General features: G+C 47.8%; 1 protein-coding gene across 1 annotated transcript; it reads left to right on the forward strand.

Moving 5' to 3' along the window:
- Positions 1–1,207: 1,207 nt before the first annotated feature.
- LOC119091369 (peroxiredoxin-2) lies at positions 1,208–21,126 on the forward strand. The gene is made up of 5 exons (XM_037214126.1): positions 1,208–1,252; positions 9,871–10,086; positions 12,154–12,322; positions 18,702–18,830; positions 20,903–21,126. Exons 2-5 carry the CDS (start codon positions 9,880–9,882, stop codon positions 20,989–20,991), a joined length of 594 nt encoding a protein of 197 aa, XP_037070021.1. The 5' UTR covers positions 1,208–1,252; positions 9,871–9,879; the 3' UTR covers positions 20,992–21,126.
- The last annotated feature ends 1,081 nt before the right edge of the window (positions 21,127–22,207 follow it).

Genomic DNA, 22,207 nt, shown 5'->3' on the forward strand with positions numbered 1-22,207 from the left:
CGATTTGATAAGGGGTACTGCGACAATCATGTTGTGGTTCAGGTAATACGCGTCTAAGCGCCTTCATCTTTATACTGGGCAACGATTTACAAAATATTCCGAGGCCAAAAATGCGCATGCAGTATCGTGCCATCTTTCAAGGTCAAGGTACGATCTTGAGAACGGGTGAGTCCGGATGGGCATGATCCGCGACGGACATGGTTTGATATCCCTCGGGGCGACAGTTATTAAGATATGCATTCGGCCAAAAAATAGTGGTCTATGTATTCACTTCCCCTAGGAACAAGATATGAACTCGACACCTCGATAATTGGTTATGTCGATCCCCAACTGATGTGCTTTCCCATTCATTTGGTGCCACAATTCGAAAAACATCGATCAGTGATCAGCTGTTCATCGTCATATCGATCAGCGATCAGATCAGAAAAACAGCGATCGGATGGTGGCGATCAGTGCTCACATAACAAGCATTGCCTAGCGTGAGCTCTGGTCTAAAAAATCCACCCATTCAAAACGGCTCGAATTAAGTCTTTGAAAAGAATAATCGCCACAAAAACTCGAAAAACGCAAAAAAATGGCGGCAAGTCGGTATGCCCGATTTTACTGAATATTCAAATTTTAAAGTAACACTGCTGATCTCTAGAGGGCATTAATTGTGATAGTTTAGCTTGCTTTCCGTACCTTTCATTAAGCCCTAAGAAAGCTCGCAAGTCGCCCTCTATCTATGTTATTTTTCTCTCCGCATGAGCTGTACTCGCTACGCTACGATAATGTGCATAGCTGCCTTTTCAGCATTAACGGTATTCCGGCGTCTGCGCAGCGACCGCGTGGCCTGCTGGTGGCGCAGGATGTTGGCACAGCGCCCGCCTGTCCTGCTGGTGGCGCAGGATGTTAGCGCAGCGACCGCCTGTCCTGCTGGTGGCGCAGGATGTTAGGGCAGCGACCGCCTGTCCTGCTGGTGGCGCAGGACGTTGGCGCAGCGACCGCCTGTCTCGCTGGTAGCACGGGGAGCCGGCGCAGCGCCCGCCTGGCCTGCTGGTGGCGCGGGATGTTGGCGCAGCGACCGCCTGTCCTGCTGGTGGCGCAGGACGTTGGCGCAGCGAGCATCTGGCCTGCTGGTGGCGCGGAATGTTAGCGCAGCGATCATCTGGCCTGCTGGTGGCGCGGGACGTTGCCGGCCATCGAGCGGCTTCACTCCAGCTCCGACGGGCCGTGGGACAGCACCTCCCCGGCCAGTAGGCGTCTCTGACAGGTAGGTTTGCTCCTTCTCAAGTAACGGGGTGCTCATTTGCATCTTTATAAGGCTTTACACGGGAGGTTATTGTAGTCCAGGGGCATGGATACGCAAAAGGATTGCGCCCACCAGAACCCATCTCCGTGTAAAAGACGTCAAAAGTTAAGGTATATTTTCCTAATTCACATGACATTGTCCTCTCTGCAAGGAGTGTGTTCATTACGCTGGGATAATTGTACGAAGCTTCCTGTTTAACACTGAACTTGTCCAGCCCTGCTTTTCATCGTTCAACATTTGTATCGAATGTCTTATTACCATACATTGCACACAGCTGCGACCTCGTTCCACCTGACGCAGTTCATCACATGGTTTTCAGATATTATTCTCAAGCAGTCAGTTATCATGCGCGGAATGGAGTTTAGTCGTGTCGCCGTAACATGGGTGGGTAGCATATGAGAGATGGCAAAGATATTTAACCTTCAGAAATAGGTTTGACCTTAGCCAGTCAAAAATAAAATATGTGCGGTTGAACTTGTTTGGAATTGAAACATTGTTCAGCAAAAGTTACGTCCGTCCGAAGATCGTAGCACGAATATCTGCATTCATATTTTAATGCAGCGCCTGCGACTATCGTGACCTCAGAGGTCACAAACCGACCCAAAAAGAAAACAATTGCAATTCGCAGCTTGGGTAATGATCATGCCTCGGTCTTTTCCTCGTCAATCCAACTTTTTCAGTATGGGAAGAAACGGTGCTGGGGTATGCATCACTTCCACTCCAGTGCACTCAAATAAGCATATCAGGTGTGGCAATGTTTCCGTGAACTGAGAGGTCAATATGTTAGCCCAGACTCAAAACCGCGGAATTTCTAGAAACGGTAGACAGCATAGATCAAGGCCAACATGGGGGAGTTTCCCTTTATTTTAAGTTTGTAAATTACAATCCAGCAAGTACATTTCGTCTCGTTTCCGATGTGACACATCTAAGGTGATTTGTGTCGCCTTAAAGGCTACCCAATGACCTGGAACTAATGACGGATATAATTAGACAGCTGAAAAAGTGAGCAGCACACCGGTTTTCGTCCCGATGCTCTAAAGCTCTGTTATATGCAATTTCTACAGCTCTATGTTCTGCCGTAGTTCAAAAGTAAGTAGGGGGCCTGTCATGCCTCACCCCATCCACGGCTGAGCGCGACAACAATGGCCCCGTCCGGCGGCGACTCACACTGAGCTGCAGTTCAGTTCATACAGTTGATGCTCACCACAGAGACTCGCCGTTTACGCAAATATTTGGACGAAACGTTTTGCAGCTCACGATGATACGGTGTAACCAAATGCCCAGACGGACGAATGTAACCCAATTTTTCGAGCGAGTGATTTTTCAAGGATAACCACACGTTAATGAATGGACCTCTTCAAATGCATTACAACCTTACATTCACTGATATATTTCGCGAGGAGTCACGAGTTCATGGCTACCGCGTTAAAGGCAGAATAGCTCCCTTCAGAACCTCGATATTTTGTGAATAATTGTGTGACGAGAGCAGCTCTGAAAACGGAGTGTTCGAAAGTTCATATTTCATTTCGGAGTCAGTGTAAGGTGTGGCCCAGCGGTCCAATATGGTCCGTTATGGGACCAGGTCCCACATGGCCCTTGATGGTCCCTCCTTGCCGATTTTCTGGATTCTTTGCAGTCTAAAACGCCGTTACTATTGCCCCCTTCAACACGGCGGGTCTCACCTGGTGATAGGTGCATGCTGCAACTGTGCAGTATCGGAGAATCTGGGGAGGTGTGATGCACGCATCAGCGATTCATTATAAGGAGAACGCCACCTTTGGGGCATATTTCAAAAGTGAAACATACCCCGGTGAAAACTCAGAACCACTTCTAATTATGCTGCGGGAAAAATGGGAGCATTTTCAAGATACACAGTATGTGTACTTTTGTGTACATGTGAAGTGAAATGTGAAATCGAAATACACATGCTCGAATTTGAGATACACTGATAATAACTTAACACCGCCATGGTGTGCGATTGTGAGAAACGCCTTGGTGGACACAAGGTAATCAACTTCATGAGCCTTGCCATTAGTGATGAAGAATATATATATATATATATATATATATATATATATATATATATACATTCCAGGCGTAGCTTTGGCCATCAGGGTCGAATGTTTATACTGCCCTTGCATGGCATCATGACATGAGCTTATTATACGCAGAGAGAGAGAGAGAGAGAGAGAGAGAGAGAGAGAGAGAGAGAGAGAGAGAGAGAGAGAGAGAGAGAGAGAGAGAGAGAGAGAGAGAGAGAGAGAGAGAGAGAGAGAGAGAGAGAGAGAGAGAGAGAGAGAGAGAGAGAGAGAGAGAGAGAGAGAGAGAGAGAGAGGAGAGAGAGAGAGAGAAGAGAGAGAGAGAGTGAGCAGTGGAGAGAGAGAGAGGAGAGAGAGAGAGAGAGAGAGAGAGAGAGAGAGAGGAGAGAGAGAGAGAAGAGAGAGAGGAGAGAGGGAGAGAGAGAGATATTTTATTATTTTTTTTATATTATATTTATATATGAGTCGTGTTTGGTTGGTGTTGTGTGGTGTGTGTGTGTGTGTGTGTGTGTGTGTGTGTTTGTGTTGTTGGTGTGTGTGTGTGTGTGTGTGGTGTTGTTTTGTTTGTGTGTGTGTGTGTGTTTGGTGTGTGGTGTGTTGTGTGTGAGTGTGTGTGTGTGTGCGTGGCTACTTGCATCCGTGCATGGGTGTGCATGAATGTAGGTGTGTGACGTACAGCTGGATGTAGAAATGCGGACTTAAGTGCCTGTCATAAAAATATTAGCGCATTCGAAGCCCTTGCTTTGTCAAGTTGTGAAACCATCATGTAAAATACAAACTACACTGCCAATGAGGTTAACTTTTAACGCTCATAGAAAGCGCACATGCGACAGCACCGGTGGTGCAGCCATTCGTGAAGCGGCTCAACATGACCTAAAACTCCCTTGACACTGCTTGTGCTAACGACGGAGAGCATGTTTGAGCATCAAATGCGAATGTTAGTCAACCGCATTAAGCCCCATGCTGGTATTAAAGAAGGTGGCGGCGGATACAGTAATCCTCCTTACCGAGCTTTTGTAAACATATCACTTTTGCTGCAACCGCAGGTGTGCCACAAGCTTAGAGCGATGACTCATAGTACCGTGGTGGCTCACCAGTTGCAGCCTACCGATGCAGGACGTCTGCTGAAGGAAATATCCGGGAAATTAAACGTAGCCTCGAGCCCGCTGACGGAGGCCACGTTTTGGTTCAGATAATTTAAATAATAAATTGTGATAGAATATGACTGATGTTCAAACTTGCATCGCGAAAGCATCGAATAATCGGCGGATCTGTATATAATTGCACCATTGCAGTGCATCGATATATATCTAAGAACGCTTGCATTCCCCTGTGTGATATGAATACATCAATTGAAATTATTCATAACGCATTTCGATTGAAATCTGATTCAGCACAAGTGGCATTGAATGGGTTCGCGGTAAATCTATTTTTGGTCAGTCTCGGATCGGCCCGGGCTGGGCCAATGCGATCCAGTTCTTTATTTCCGGAGCGTGTGGCTGGAAGCGCCGGAAGGCTCGAATTGCTCTTGATTGTGACGCTATACACACGAGTGCTGCGACCGTTTTCATTTGAGGAGCCACTGTCACCCCCGCTCTCCCAAGCAAGTTTCACGTGTTCGACAATGAGCCCTCCCAGCCTTATACATTGTGCTCCTGTGAATAACAAGAAAGAAAGAAAACTAAGCGAGTGGTTCAGAACACATGGGAGGATTATGTTTTAACTTTTCATTTCTTTCTGTCATATGATCCCTGCGTAACCAAAGCTAAAGATGGGGAAGCACCATGCATTTCCGTTACTCACAAGCAGCAAAATAAAGAAGCCGATGCTCAGGAAAAGGCCAAGGTTTAAGGCAGAATGTTTCCATCAACCCCGTGGCTGAGCTTCACAACTGTTTTCCGCAAGCCGAAGATAAAATATAAAAACATGATCATGCATTTGTTTCACTTTAGCATGGACTTGCTAGGAGCCCAGAAATGAATTGCATAAGATGAAGATATTTGTATTGCTTTTTACCTCGACCAAAAATGACCAATGTTAATATCAGAGCAATCTTATGAATTATCAAAAGCAAATGTGGTGGTAACAGATACAAAATCAGTAAATAATATTTGACACTTGGTCACCAAAACGAACATGCACAATCAAAAAACGATAAGAACCACCGCCTACTCAAAAATATGTTGTATATGTAATTCTAATAACTTTTCAGCGATCACAAAACCTTAATCATCGGTGACCGCGAAATCAGGGTAAAGCCTTACTTATCTGTGGAATTTTATACAAAAACTACAAACATTTAGAGACATGTCGCCGTGTTTACGTTTGCACCGAACCTCTGCGCTTCTCACTTAAGAATGTTGAAAACGCCAGATGGGTGAGATAGGATTAGGTTATATTTTGTCGAGAGCTCACGGCTCAAAATACGTTTAAACCGAAGCGTCTGAAAAGTTCAAAAACTCAGAGGGCCGTCATGAGCTCAGCGATGCATGAACTTTGCAACATTTACGATGCTCCCCATTGGCAGCTTTTTTAACAGCTTCCAAAGATACCTTTGCCTGGTAACCTTCCAAAATATCTTAAGACGAACTCTTTGGCCGTTGCCGTTATCCCGTCATCTGCTGGCCGTTACATCCAGCCAAATCTGAAATGCAAGGCTTGCACCTTGACGATTTATTGTCATACACCTGTGTTCATAATATTTCTTAGAATATTCCAAAAACTCTGAGCTGCGCATAAGCGCGCCCATCACATATCGTGCCGTGTTTTACCTCTAACTTCATGTACACCGCTGGCGCCGCCTGCACGGGCGCAGGGCGGGAGCCAGGGCGGCGTGGGCGTGACGCCACTCGCCAGAGGTGCAGCGACCGAAACGCCAGGTCACCAGCCGCCAAGCCCCCCGGATCATGTCACCATGGGCAGCTGCGGCTCGGTGAGCAGAGCCGGGGGCAGCCGCTCGTCGGCTCTCGAATCGGACTCGGCCGCTGTCGGCTGGAAACCAGACGACCTGCGGAATCTCGGCGGACCGCGCACTGCTCGCGGGCGAGACCGGGTCACGTCGGACGCGCAGCTCACCTTAGACTCCAGGTCACCACCGCCGCCGGCCCCGCTGACCACGCCAATGATGCCGGTGATGTCTCGGGTGACGTCACCATCACTTCGGCCCGACGCCGACGTCACCTGTTCGCCAGTGTCCTCGCAGGGGAGCGAGATCGCGGAGGTCAGTCGGCACGCTCCCGGTGGCTACACTCGTATGGTTCGGCACAGCGCACGGCGGCAGCGGCACCTCGGCGGCGAGGTTTTGGCGCCGCAGCCGCCCATCAGCATCATCCGCCGCACCCGCGACGGCCACGCGGCGGCTGAAGCGTGCGACGGCCTGCCATCACACGCTGTCGCACATCCGGGACGTGCGCTATCGCACGCTGTCGCACATCAAATCCCTGAGCAGCACGAGCACAGCCAGCAGGCTCTAAAAAAAACACACAGTTCTACCCGTCCACTTTCACACTGACCCTGGAGCGCATACGGGGTGGGGACGGAGACTCGTGTAGGGGACTCATCCAAATTGACGTTTTAACTCGTGAGAAACGTTGTTCCATTCAATGCAATGTGACAAAACTTTGAGAGCATGATGTGTTTTCATGTGCATACTTATAGGGATTTGAAAGCACTTTTCCCTATTATGTCATTCTAAAACAGGACGAAAGCTGATGGTCACTATTCACTCGACCGTATGGAACATCAGGCAAAACACGAACATGTCTATGATCCTCCGTACGCATGCATATTGTTTTACTTTTGCTCCGGAGCGGATGAGCTTTGTTTTTGAGCATATCCGCCCGCTTTTAAGCACATCAAGCACCATGATTGGCTGCATTACATGCTCAAACCCGAAGCTGAGCTTTTTTGTATATATATATATATATATATATATATATATATATATATATAAGCTTTTATTGTGTAACGTGGAACTGAAGTTCGGGATTCTGAGCTTTCTGTGACGCGATAATAGCCCTAGTTACTAGTTCCCTTTGCGGGACGGATTTCGTCGGCTCTGTTGCTTGAGGCTGTCCCATCCTGCGATTCTTGCTCGTTAGATAGGTGTTTTGCCACTCTCGTCGGCTCACGCTGGCGCTGGGGCCTGACACATAGTGGACGGGCTTCTGCGACAATGCCGACAAAATCGGTCCTTTCCAGCGGTACTTGTATGCCACCGCCACCCACCCGCTGCTACCCGCTCATCCCAGAGTGTGCAGCACCTTGACGTTTACCAGCGCCACAAAAACAGAGACCCTCCAGGACGCCCATGGGCGGCACCGCTGAATCAAATGATGGATCCTAGATGTTTGAGCTTTAGGGCTTTTCTCAATGCATTCCTTGCGCAGGTTAAGTGACTCAGTTAAGAAAAAGGACGCACTTACATGGCTAGTACTGTGCAGGACTATGCAGCTTGATGAGATTACCCGTTCTTGGTCCCTACATCCTGGAAAACACGCTGGACACTCTGCCTCGGTCAAACGCCGCCCATAAATTCGGTAACAGGCACGAACATGCCAATGGATTTCTAAAGATGTAGAAGGCTGGATCACTTTCAAAAGCAGCACATGAATATGCCTAGCAAACGCATGGCGATGTCTATCAAATGTCTAGCAGGCATAATCCGATTCTATTGTAGGCATGAACTGATTCCATGGCGGGCATGATCTGATTCTAGAATAAATCAGATGTCTAGCATGCACATGATGCCTGCCAGTTCTTGTTATGGTGTACTTAACCACTGCCTGGAGTAAAGGGTATCTTTACAAAGGATTTCCGTAGTTCCACTACTTTTAACACGCATATGAATCAGCCACGGCGGTACTTCATGTCTCGGTTAGGAGAGACCTTTTTTGGGAAGTTTTGCCAATTTTGAGGGAATGCGGATAAGAAAATGGGAAGTAGTAGAAATGAAGACAAACGAAAACTCATATCTGGAAAAGTCATGCTTCGAAGACTGAGGGCAACCTGCCCTCTTGCCCTCCTGCATTTCCCCCTCCGCAGGGCGTCGCTGCAACATCTTAATACATTTGTTTGATACTAGAGACAGAGCTCCACGTCGTGGTATGCAACGCGCAGTCATGTGTTGGCAAGCGTGCAAGGATATATGTCCGCGCCCACACCTTGAAGATCTTGGTTACGCGATGTAATAATCCTGCTCAGTTGTTCCCGCCGCTTCGCATGCGACTTGGAGCCCCATACCGAGGCAGATGGTGTTCCCCTTTTATTTGTTTCTGCTACCGCTGTGCGCCGCGTGTCGTCGGCGGCGTGCGTCCAGAAGTTTCCGTCGCGCTCGATAGCAGCTTTTGCGGTGGTCTTGCGAAGCGACGCGCTGCTGAAGAGAGGCGCAGCAGGCGCCTGGAGCAGTCATGGCTGAATCTGAGCAGACGCAGGACCCGACCTGGGGCGGCGGCAGCTGGTAAACGTTACCACTCTGCTGATCACACCAGAGGTTTTATTACCAGGCGAAGCCGGGGAAGATCGTTCCGGCGTCATCGGGCGATGACCGAGTCTCTCATTGGCCGCGATCAACACCTGTTGTATTGGCATCGTACATGTTTAAGTTAAGCTTAACCCATGTATACATGTATGTAAGTGTGCCTCGCACCATCCGCCTTTGAACGAAGACACTCCGAATCACAGCTGTTTCCGATGTAGTGATTATGAGTCCAACAATATCATTTTACATGTTTACGGAGGCGCAAAACCTTAACGTAACTCCACCTGCCAAACTAAATAAAGTAGAACAGTGTAGTGCGTAAGTGTTATGCATTGGATGCCCAAGGATCCCCATCCTTGTAGATTTCCAAAGAGCAAGTGTCTCATCCCAATATGTTCATGTATCATTCGCATCACCAAAAACAAAACAAACCAACAACAGCCCTTTTGCTATCACCCATGCTCGTCTCACAGCAAGACTCGTAGATACAACTTCACACATATGTGGTGGGCGTTACAGGCCCTCACTACAGGTTTTCTTCACACGATCCCCTTTACCCTTGGGGTCCTTGCCATACCCGACCGCCACCCATTCGGGAACAGTCTTACCCATCTAATATACAATGGTTAAATGGGTTTTGATTGGTTTGTCAAGGATTACGAATGAGGCTGAGCAAGCTTCATATCTTGATTCTTATTATTGCTTTGATTATTCCAAAAGCAGCTAATTATGGCAGGCAACATGAAAAATCAACATTTTGATATTTCTTCGAATTGTTTGCAGTCTATTCAAATGCCTTTCCACTATCGATGCCCACAACTGGTCTCAAACATAATATCTACCCAAGCCAGTCCTTCAACCCGACATATATGTGGCCCATGAGTTTACTCACCCCGTGAAGGTTTCTAGTGTGCACGCGATGATTTTAAAGGAGTGGAGCTTCTGGCGAGTGATCTAATTGAATCATGCACACGGCCATCTAAACTTTGGGAGAGGACTCTTATGTAAGCACGCGCGCATCAGTGGTACCTAGACTCAGCCGATCGTGTGCCGCATTTCAGGGTCGGACCATGCCGTACCCGCAGCTGCAGCAGCCGGCACCTTTCTTTCGGAGCCAGGCGGCAGAGAACGGCGTGTTCCGGGAGATCTCTCTGCACGACTACCGAGGCCGCTACCTGGTGCTCTTCTTCTACCCGCTCGACTTCACCTTCGTGTGCCCCACTGAGATCGTGGCCTTCAGCGACGCCGCCTGCAAGTTCCGCGAGATCAACTGCGAGGTCTGCGCCTGCAGTTAATTAACTTTATCAGTGCTTAACTGTTAGCTGATTGATTGGTATCTTAGTCATCAGGTTGAAGGTTTCTTGCCGCATTTGCATTTCAGTCAGTAAAACGATTGTGCCATTATAAAATAGATATAGTAATGAAGCAACTATGTGAAAGAGCATGCAATTTGAGGATAATTGCTTTCCACCATCTGCCTGTTAACGATGGGCACTTTATTTCCAGAATGCACATCTCATGTTTGTTCCAGCTACATAATTGTAAACATTGTTTGATGGTCTTCCAAAAACAAATGTTTTCCTCTATAAAAGCTCATGGATTTTTCTCAAACCAAGAAATAGTCTTGTGTGATAATTAGCCCTCCATAAACATTCACTGGTAAAAACCTGATCAACATCCATGAAACGCATATTGATACCAGAAGATAGCAACGTTTTTATTACGAACAACCGCACTCAAAACAAAATAATAAAAACTAGGATCGAAAATGTGGCTGCCATTTCCTTTTTTAGCTCATAACCCTCAAAAGTAGCACCTTGCATAAATAGGTACACCCTGGACACATGCGAAGTCCCGCGGCATCAGTAAGCGATGATTTTACAGGAATTAAATTACCAGGAGCAAAACACTTATAAATGGGCCGTTCATTACCGCATCGCATGTCCGCCCAACTCATCGCAACCTCAAAGCGTTCGCTGGTTTGGTTAATTATGTACAGACAGGTGTGTTTATCAATTAAAATGCGACAAAAAGCCATCAGATGCACCGCCTCTGACATTTGGCCGCTTACCATTTAGCCAACTGAACCAACGCTGTTTTTGCAGCTATCTGTTAACTTGCGTGGATAATTATTGGAAACATTAGCCTGGGGTGGACAGGCAAATAAAGTTGCCGACAAGATAATAGAAACACTAGTCAAAGCCGAGCTAAAGCTACAATACAAACCGTGTAGGAAGGGGTTTTCCAGAGCTGGCGAACGAACTAGCGAATTTGAAAATATCAGCTATGGTGCTTTAACTGGGCTACAGGAAATGTTATCACTTGAAGAAAAATCAGATTGGCAAATTTAGGCACACAGTATAAAAGTGCGTCGGACATTTATTTTGAAATTATGGCACCGACATCACTTGATCTTGTCAGTTGACGTTTTGTTTGCATTCGCCCTAAGCCAGCTGACGTTGTTCGAATATCCATTCTGGAATTAAGGAGCCTATAGAAAATGGCACTAATTTGAGAAAGTTATGGTTGGCAGAATTCATAAATCTTGAATGAAGTAGGATATCATTTTTGAAATAAATGACCTTGCATTTGCGACAGCTGTAATTGGAGCTAGTCAGCTGACGTTTTATTTACGTTTGGGTGCGGCTGTTTCCGGGCATTCCGAATTGAATGACCAAATACAACAGCTGACTGACATTGTTTTACGCAAGCTGCCGGGAGCGCTTAGGTCACCAGTATTATTTCAATAGACAGATGAGAGGATTTCCAATGTCCTTTGAGGGCGTGGGATGTCTTGAGTCGGAACGGTCCGCTGAATGTATGTCATAATTGTCATCCGCTTACTTTTTAATCCTTGTTTCAATGGCATTCGCTTTATCGACCGTGTTGTAACTTGTTCCAGAATTCAGTTTCTCCTCTACGCCTAGCAAAGCAGCAGAGTAATCGAAACGACTGGGCTGAATTGCAGATTATAAGACTTAGCACAGTTAGGCTGGAACAAGTTGTAACCAAACATCACCGGGCTATAACTTACATTCACATCCGATGCCAGCAGGGGACCCATCACCTGACCCTATCCACCCTCACGTCACCACCCACAAGTTCACGCACGCGACCTTCGCATCAGCAGTTGGCAGCTTCCGGTGACAGAGGCGGCCGCAGATTTTAAAAAGTCGTTGTGGTGTAGCTGTTACAATGAACACCTCACACGCCCCAGACCGCCGGCAATCAGCCACATGATGAGCATCTTTCAATAACACGAAATTTAGTCGGTTGTGTTCATCTAGTTTTCTCGTGGCTGCCGCCGTGCCCGCCTAGCCGCTTGCTCCACGCCCCGCCCGCAGGTGATAGCGTGCTCGACCGACTCGCACTTCTGCCATCTGGCCTGGGTCAACACGCCCCGCAAGGAGGGTGGCCTGGGCCCTATGAACATCCCGCTGCTTTCCGACAAGAACATGATCATCTCACGGGCGTACGGCGTACTCAAAGAGGACGACGGATACCCATTCCGAGGTCAGGTGCCTCCGATGGAGGGTGCACGCTGTCTGGTACGTACGTGTGCACGCTTCCAGTACCGCGCATATGAACTGAAGACCAATCTTGATCGTGGCTTGCTGAAAAGTATCGGCTCTTGAAATGCCGCGAGGTGTTGAACTTGATTCGTTTAGTGCTTGGACGGAAGACCATCAATTTGCTTGGATCTGTAATAACTAATCATCGTGTTACTTCGTGTTTTAGAGCCGACCGATCGTATCGCCATGATGCGCTCTTTCAAAAACGCGCGTCTTGGCTCTCCGGTTATCCGTATATCAGTATAAACAATTCATGCATTACAACGTACATCCGCGCACCAATGCTGGCGCACAGCTTGAAATTATGATTGTGTTATGTTTTCTCTCATTAGATATCATATTAAATCGTATTTTAACATTCAATATTCATTGTGCACTGCAAAGTCGAGCACATGGACCCCAACCGGAGCGAGATGCGAGATGCATGGCCGATAGCGAGAAGCGCTGGAGTAAAGTTTAGTAGCCTATCTGATTTATAGCGGCACAGGACGAACACGTGCTTATTATTACGATTGCAGTCTGCATGTCGTGTTAAATCATATCGATGATGGAATCTGTTCACTAGCAATAGTGTCGTAAACGTTGTAGAAGTCAAAGTACTACTATCCATGCATCACGTATTCCATTTGCCCCACCAACAACAGATGGGAGCGATTCCCCAAAATAAATCGTCTACAACAGTAACACTTTTGTGTGCATAAAAACATGACCGTACCCTTATTGACTTATCGACGCATCATATCACACGAAGAGGTTTTGGAGATTACACATCATTCAAGTTCTTGTCATTGCCTATTTTACATTCATCTTACACTTTATTCTAGATCACTTTGTGCCGTACACTTATACTCAACATGAAAAAGTACATGTTATATTTCCATGCATACAACTGACTTCCGTCCCATACGACTTGCTGCTTCGGCTTTTTTCTTCTTCTCGTTAGTGGTTATTCTCAAATTAGGTGATTATGTGTTGTCGTATATGCATTAAAGGAAATGTTCCACATTTGAACATATTGTTGCAAGCATCACACATAGTTAATTAAGCTTGCTCATAACTATTGATATAGTTTTTGGTGGAGAAGACCGCTCTAGACAGCACAGTTTTTCTGTTAAGTTAATGTGTTTCTCAATACATCATTGTTTGATTTCATCATCACACCTTTCACAACACTGATTGATAGCCAGTTGACGACCACGATATCTGGAAATCGTGCTCACCAACGGAAGATATGAACTTATCGGCAGTTCTTCTTGGACTTGATCACCGCATGACTAATGAAATGGCGCGATTTGAATGGCATTATTGTGGCGTCATGGGTGCCTGGGTGGCCTTAAAATAATCTCTCCGAAATAATATGCACATCTTCGCGGCCGTGTAACACAGAAGTTAAAGTGCCTTAGAACTTAAGAAGGGTAGGTCTGTGAACTGCACCAAATGATCTTCAATGTGGCTGTTTCAGCTTCAAATCCAATGAAATGTGTAACACTGACTCTGAAAACCAACAAAGAACTGGGACGGTTACTCATTCATTAATTTCTCGCCTCGACAGACTTTTCATAATATTTTGACGCATATGCGCCTCTTTTAAAGCCGTCAAAACTTTGTAGAATACCACGCTGAGGGAATGTTTTTCACTGAACTGTTTGCTGTTGGAGACCTGCACTTGAGACTCGCATTGCATCGCAGGTGGATGAAGGAGGAGCAGAAAAAAAGAGTTGCGATGCGATTTTTTGCCGTTTTCTCGTTATCAGGTGGATTGAGATCAGATAGAGGAGAAGAGGAAAAGGGAGGCGACACAGAAAGATACTACATTTCGGCTCGTCTCGCACCAGCCTGCTCCCATCGGCGTATCCCAGAAACTTATCCCAGGCGGCCATCCATTTAAGCGGTGATGTTGCCTAAAACTTCCGTTGCACAAAAACTTCCGAATAGGCGAGACCATGAAGTCAACTGTAGACCTCATGACCGCTGGCAAAAAGTCTGTCGATATGTTTGGTCTTACGATCCAGGACATTGAGGTGATCCTTCGTTACTGCCTTACCAACAACCATTGTTTTGGTTTGGCCGAATTTTAGCACCAGCGTACCAGATTTGCTATGGAAAGTATGGTGGCGTCACCGCTGGCCATAATATGCTGAAAATGTGCTGGAGAGCCTCTGCCTATTCATGGCAACACACTCAGCCATCTACACTCGTTATGTAGACGATGTATTGAACATCTGGATTTGGATTGATGGCAGACAGTCCTTGGATGTGTACCTCGACCTTATAAACATAAAAACATAAAACAGGGCACCATTTGATTTGTATTCGAATATCTGATCAGTTCGATACTATTTTACTGCGTGATACATCAGCGCAGCCCGCCTAACAAGGTCGCATTAAACTCGCAGCTTCTGTTAGCCGTCGGAGCGTCATCGGGCGGGCTGGTGCAACAAATATCTCCCCTCGAAATGCGGAATATCTTCAAAAGAAAACGGCTAACCCATGAATCTGATCACATGACTCACCAATTAAGCAGTACGACGCCAATGTGACAGGGAGGCCCAATAGCCATCCCACAGAGACCAGAAGAGTACCGCAAATGTGACACTTCCTCTAGTGATGACCAGCTAGTGAAAGCGGTGCGTGAGGCTGGAGCTCAGCCGAGATCCGATTCCGAACCGCACGGACCAACAGGAGCCCAACCGGAACCCGAATCCGAACTGCACGGACCAACAGAAGCTCAGCCGGGGTCCGAATCCGAACCGCGCGGACCAACAGGAGCCCGGCCGGAACCCGAATCCGAACCGCACAGACCAACAGGAGCTGAGTCGGGATCCGGATTCGAACCGCATGGATTAACAACAGCTCGGTCGGGATCAGAATTGGAACCGCGTGAACCAACAGGAACACCTAGAAGACTTATCTCGTCTGTTCTGCGCAAGAGTGACCTCGCTGTCCAGCTGGATACCGATCATGCACTACCTGTGAGGTCGGTGTTATAGGTCACCAATGTGCGACCAAGAAGGTCGTGTGTCATATCTGGTGCGACATTTTGCAGATAAGAGGCGAGACGCACCGAAGGGTGCGCCTGCGTTGCTACGAACCCCTGTGTGATGCCAAGAGCCGGACCGTCGAAACGCCGTTTGGTGACAATTTGTTCAACAGTCACCCAAACTTACCGTTCACCAACCAACTGCACTGCGGCATTTTGCGCAGATGAATTGACGGGGCTGGCCGAAAACTTTCCAAAGCCCTTGCTATAAAGTAACATATACTTGCCATAAAATAAAAAAACACCGTCCGAAGCTTGCCACTGCCGTTGACAGCTGGTTTACCCAGTCACGTAACCTTCACTGCGCATTTATCGCACGAACACTCCATGTAACAACTATGTCATCACTAGATGGCAGTGCCGGCGTCAAGCTGGAGGGGAACCTGTCAGCCGCCGACACAGAGGCTGTGTCAGTGAGTGGCAAAGGTCGGATAGATACGCTGAATCTTTTTCTTTCTTTTCCTTTCTGAATCTCTCCTTTCTTTTCCTGTGCCATTCTTAGGATGGTGATCATGCCTGATGAACAATGCGATATCGTGTTATTCTTGCTGATTTGTATTCATGTAATAGACGCCGAATGACGAAGAGCAGAATAATTAGGCCAGGACGAAGGGGTTCTAGAGTTTTCCAGCTAGCCAGTCATCCAGTTATTCAACGCTACCTTCAACAATATCATTAAGGATTTTCGCAGGAGCCCAGACACTTTCCAGAGCTGTAGCCGAGTGGGTGACCGCGGGATCATATGCCCCCCCCCCCCCCCCCGCCATCTGGAGGTGGCAGGGACCCTGCCAAAATTACTTGGAAGCCCTCGAAAGGCCTCCCAAACATAGGCTTCAAAGACCTCACAGACATCAGTGCAGCATTTCAGCCCTAAATGGCTCTCTGCATTAGAACTGCAGTGCCTCTATAGTAACGAAGAGCGTCCTCGGCGAAATGGGCTCCCTGTGATCTGATTTAATCTCCTTCTCGACGAAGATTTTGCTACGCCACTGGCATATTAAGCGCACAGAAATTGATTCAAGACGGGGAAATTTAGTTTGTTGGAGACTACATATAGAGACTAAGCGTGCTTACGGCTTGGCGAATAATACCTATGACACCATTCATTCCCAACTCGTCACATACGGCCGAACTATATGACTTCCTGATAAGATAAAGACAGCATTCTGCATTTGGCAGGCATTGCAACCTTCCTTAGGCGACGTTTGCCCCTAAAAGTACTGTCATTCTACAGGCAATATGGCGGCACAGTGTGCAGCCGCCGGCGTTGAGCGCCCTTCCTTTGTGTGGCCACCGCGCCGACGTCAGCTGTTGGCGGACGTCGTCGTGGTGGTGTCATACGTTTAGCACGCACCAGTGCGGTGCAGCGACATGCGATTGTCGTCCAAACGACGCGGCTATTACCAGCCGCGTGACCGAATTCGTGTCCGAATAGCCCCCGCTGCACATTGATTTGTCATTGCAGGCTTCGAACGTGAGGTTACCCATTGTCCAGGGGAAATCAGCTAAACACCTCAGGCAAATTGCACATAGTTTTTGACAGGAGCTTGTGGGGGTAGGCGTGCACTCTCTTTAACATACCTTGTAAATGTTGAGGAATTCTTATCTGCAAGTTTTGAGATGATGGGATGGGAACAGCACGCGCACTTATTTCAAGTCGGCACTTGGCCATAAGGCCCACGTGTCATTTCACCGGAGCGCATTTACCCCATACTAAAGTGCATCAGCCTGAGCACTGATTATTGCAGGCCATTATATAAAAACTGGTGGAAACGATAAGTACGTTCATGCGCAAGCCATGCACTAGGGTGGAGTGAGAACTAATGTTTCTTCGGCACAACAACTTCATGTGGGTTAGGACACACGCTTGGATCCATGCGCATGTAAACTCGTGACCAGAAGATTCGCAACAGCTTCTCTAAGTAGGGTAAGTTTTTGACTAATCCGATTGTTTTTGACAAGATTTAAGCACCCTCAGAAAGTTGAAATATTTTCAGTAATTATATTATAAACCTCCTAACTAAAATTATCAGTCTTCTTTGAAGTCGCTTCAGTCAACATCGGCCTTGCTCGTGCGTACACAAACTAGAACTGTTCCATCTTTTGAGGGTGTCAAGACATCTTTAGCTATCACTGGGGACGACTGGATACTTTGAACATTTGGCTGCGCATTTGTCATCTACAAAAGACCGGGGGCACTCGTCCTGTGAAAAATAAATAAGCCAAGATCAAAGTAATAAACTCTGATAAGCTTGCGCAACTTGGTGACCATCGTTCATTCCCGCGTCTGACAGAGCGCTAATGCGCCGGGTACCGATCCTGCAGGCATCTCCCAGCACCTGGCCCGTGGCAGGCTTCACCTGCACGAACAGGCTATGCTCTACAACACGCAGTGCTTTAGCAAAACAGGCTATCTAGTTCTCAAATTAATGGGCACAAACTGTGTGCGTTGAGTTGTCCGGTGCGTCAGTCGGTTTGTACCATCAGAATGCATTAGCGCCCACCACTGCAAGTTTTGTGGTGCATTTAGCGTTAGTTTTACACTGTGCGAGCGGCAAAAAACTTCGCAAATTGTCCGACAGGTGGTCCACGAAATATGCCAGCGCGTCTCCCTGAAAACCTGATGTGGTGAAGCTGCGAAAATGAGCATATTCGAGAAGCAAACGTTTCGGCTAGTTTCGATTCAGCTGGTCTGGCATCCGCAGCCGCTGGACACTAAAGGCTCTGCAACCATAGAGGATGGATGGAATAAGTTGTTCATATCTTAGTGGAATGTGACATCATACCCAGAGTCCGTTGCAAAGCCCGTTTTCCATCCATGACATGTATGTCACGCGTAGCTTTCCATGCAAATAAACGGCCGCTTCACCCGGTTGAGCAACACGCCAGCTCTAAGAATGTCCCTCATTTACCATTGTCTACCTCTGCCTCCACCAGTCTGTTCCTCGGCTACCATCGCAAGGAGAATGAGTCATCGCACACCCAGTCCATTGTTGGTGCTGGTATTGCCACTTTGCTTTATACTACGGATGGACTTTATCGCCGTGGTAATGACCCGCCTAAATCGACCTTGCCTGGCTGGCCGGCGCGGCGTCTCTCATTGGTGATCAGCGTCTCCCAACGGTCTCTCAGTGGGAGTACGCCGACAACTGATGCACTACGTCGCGCCTCAGCTGCGCGACCGTTCACAAACAGCCTCCAGCGCTGCTGCTGTCGCAGGCCCGTTCTCCATGACTGTGGGGCTGCTCACAAACACAGTTCGGCGCTGTTGCTGTTGCAGGCCTGTTCATAATTGACACGGAGGGCGTGCTGCGCCAGATCATCGTCAACGACATCGGCGTGGGTCGCTCGGTGGACGAGGTGCTGCGGTTGGTCCAGGCCTACCAGTTCGTCGACATCCACGGCGAGGGTGAGTGGTCGCCGGCGCCACCCGGCCCGGCCCGTACAGGTCGGGCGGCTCGGGCAGGCCGGTATCGCGCTTGCCGGTATTGCGACGCATTTCAGGCCGACGTCCGATAACGATCGGCTGCTCGCAGCGATGCCAGAATGGCTGTGTTTATATTGGACTCCCCTGGCATGGTTGCGTGGAGGCTTACATAAAGGCACTTCTTACAAGGACTTACATAAATACTATTAACGCTATGTATTTACTCAAGGAACCTTGTTAAGGAGTTATGGACGTTGTTGAGCAGTTTGTATATCCAGGATATCACGAACATTTTTATCGTGATGATGTTGCAAAGGTATTATTACATGCGACCATTCGCGCACCATCTCAAGGAATTTTTCCTGATTCTGCTGCAATCACTCAACAAGTTTTCAAATCACCCCGTGTGATCGCAGTTTGCCACGGAAGAAATCTCGACTGCGGCTGTCACCATCATGATAATCATTATTGTGTTTTCATAACGATTTATTCAATATCCATGACTTAATGTTTGTTCGAATTAGTAGGCTACATGCTGCACCATCAAAACTAAGAAGTAAAGTGATGAAATCATCAATAATTTAAAAAAGATCACATAAAAGCAAACACTATCCTCTATGTCAACATGATAAAGTCTAGACATGAGCGCAGCACGACTCTGGGAGGCCACAACAGCTGGCGTCAGGTGACCCCACGAGGCCGCACAGTACAGCAATGCCCTGCGCGCCAACCCAATAGTCGTCAACACAGTCTTTCCGGCTGTCTAAGCTGGAGAGCGGGCAGTCTCGAGGCGGCGGTCACCATCGACCTTGACAGTGGTGCGAGGGGTGGGCAGCGACCGGACCGCCACCGGGGCGCAGGGGTCATTTGAGGCCCTGAAGGCGCCAATGGCGGTGGCGCACGGTGTGTGACAAGGTCACCCATATCGCGCCGACTCAGCGGCTCCGTGACCGATGAAGTATGATACCGGCCCCGCGCCCGCAAGATCACCCAGGCCGTGAAAATCACCTTTCACACTCGGCTGAGATGGCAGGCAGCGGCCACGCACTATAGACTAAGGGGCAGTTCAGGATGAGAGGAAGAACATGGGCTTCCGATGAGGAATTTAGGGGTGTAAAATGGTAACGAATCTAATATCAATATAGACAAAACAGAATGAAATTGTACTTTTTGACTTATCTGTTTTTCTACCCCCAAGGCAGGACACGACCGTAGGTAACTCCCAACATCTTCACGAGTGGGCAGATATGAAGGTGGAGTTGTTAAGGTCGAGGGATGATATTTTTGCTGACCTAGGGTGTCCAGTGACGATGGCCGGCTCGTTGGAGCTGTCCTCTTTCTGACTGTCCTTGCCGCGCTGGGCGGTTCCATATCATGACGCCTCGTCCTGGAACCGCCTGCCGCCAGCTGTTGTGGCCACCAGAGCCATGGGATGTCCATAAAGAAATTCTAGCAATTTAACATCGAGGATAATGTTTGCCTATGTGTGCTTTTCTTATGTTCTTGATGCGTTCTAATCATGGCTGCATCATTGTTCATCGCGTAACACGCAACGTACTGAGCCAAAAAATTATATATATATATATATATATATATATATATATATATATATATATATATATATATATATAGTAAGATTGGCAGACATTCCGTTGGATGGTTTGGGAATGGTCGCTCATTTCTTATCGTGCTTCTAGCGAAATCATTTATCCAGAAAAAATATGTGCTCATTAAGGACGCCTCTGTAACAATAGATTCAGGAAAGACGCCTCTATTACATCATATTCATGGCAGACATGTTTGTCAACAATGCTTGCGCCTAGAATGTCGATTTTAGACCTAACCATTCTTCCAGAAGTTAACAAAGTAAATGTTCTAGTATAGAGTTGCATCGCTCTGACATCTGTTTTCTTCAATAATTTGCCTACCACTTGAAAAACAGAACATCCTGAGTGTGCGTACCATCCCTGGCCACGAAACCCAACGTTTTGACGACATTGATTGTGTAACGCCTGTCCCCTGGTCAACACGCAGTGCGCTTGGTTTTGTTCCAGTTTGCCCCGTGGGGTGGAAGCCTGGCGATGATGGGGTGAAGCCGGACACGGACCAGAGCAAAGCCTACTTTTCAGTCTCGCACAAGTAGATAAGTAGGACTGCCGTTATGAGGCATGTCAGTCATATGGACAGGGTGAAACGTGGTCCGGTAAATGACGATGTAAACTCCCATGTTGGGCCCGAGTTTGATTTCCTCTTGGAGGTACGCTGCTTGGCGTCAATACGATCACTGCGATCGCTGACGTGGCGCTCAATAAACGGGTCGCAACCATGTAAGCCGTGCGTTTGGAAAAGCAATCGTCTACAGAAGACAACGGAGGCTCGACGAACGTGACAGGCGGTGATGTGGGCTGGATGGTCATGACAGAGTCACTCAGATATGTTCCGGGGCACCCGCCGGGTCACTACCAACAAAGCCACCAGACAGGCGCGAAGCTTTCTGCAGACCATCGCCATCCACCACACTTTATCGCGGAACCAATTCAAGAGTTCAAAACCTTACGAGACGAAGATAGACTAAGAGTTGTACGAATTCTTTTTCAGTATAACGGGAATTGCTGAGACCTGAGCTCGCCCAGAATCATTTAGAATCATCTGTCTGTGTAGCTCGTGCCATTGCGCTTTTACTTTCGTCTTCAGATGCAGGGAAAATTACGCGCGCCAATCGCTGAACAATCTTTTGTATTATTTCCGTGTTCCAACAGAGCCGTATGACCTACATGGCCGTTATACATGGCATTCGATTAAAGAAAAATCCGAACGAATGCGGCCTTCTGCTACGGTAACATGTAGACGCCGTTCGAACTGATTACCTCATCAAACCTAACTGGCGTTTCTGTGTCGGCCCACCCACTCTGAGGCACCTGTGCAAACCGATCTCTAACCGAGCCAACCCACGGTGTTCTGCAGTGGAAATCAAGCAATCAGCTTTTTCACAGAAGTTATGGGACAGTAGTGCCCGAAAAAGCATTCACGGTACTTGCCATGACTTATATGGCTGGACTTACCATCAGTGGCTCAACTAGGGGCACCCACTTGTAATCACAGGAATGCGAAGATTCATAAACCGTAGTCACTGCCCAGTGGAACGGCCAAATTTTGCCCGGCACAACTGTGCCCACTGACACTGCCCCTGCCGACACGAACCTCGCTCCTACTGGTGGAGCGGTGCTCGGACACTTTTGCTGACGATCAACGACACACGGCTGAAGATGCTGAAGAAAATTCACGACGCGCAGGCCCGGAGTTCGACTGCATTCTTTGGGGGGGCCACTGGCCTCCCATCGCCTAATTTGACTCCCGAA

The sequence above is a fragment of the Pollicipes pollicipes genome, unplaced genomic scaffold (assembly GCF_011947565.3).
Source record: "Pollicipes pollicipes isolate AB1234 unplaced genomic scaffold, Ppol_2.1 Scaffold_3447;HRSCAF=4054_pilon_pilon_pilon, whole genome shotgun sequence".
In the NCBI taxonomy this organism is placed as follows: Eukaryota; Metazoa; Arthropoda; class Thecostraca; order Pollicipedomorpha; family Pollicipedidae; genus Pollicipes; species Pollicipes pollicipes.

What these genes read in the sequence shown, in the direction of transcription:
- LOC119091369 (XM_037214126.1), top strand. Translation starts at nt 9,880, where the DNA reads ATGCCGTACCCGCAGCTGCAGCAGCCGGCACCTTTCTTTCGGAGCCAG. An exon ending in CGACGGATACCCATTCCGAG is followed by an intron (nt 12,323 to 18,701) that starts GTCAGGTGCCTC and finishes TTGCTGTTGCAG; the next exon opens with GCCTGTTCATAATTGACACG. An exon ending in CGTCGACATCCACGGCGAGG is followed by an intron (nt 18,831 to 20,902) that starts GTGAGTGGTCGC and finishes GTTTTGTTCCAG; the next exon opens with TTTGCCCCGTGGGGTGGAAG.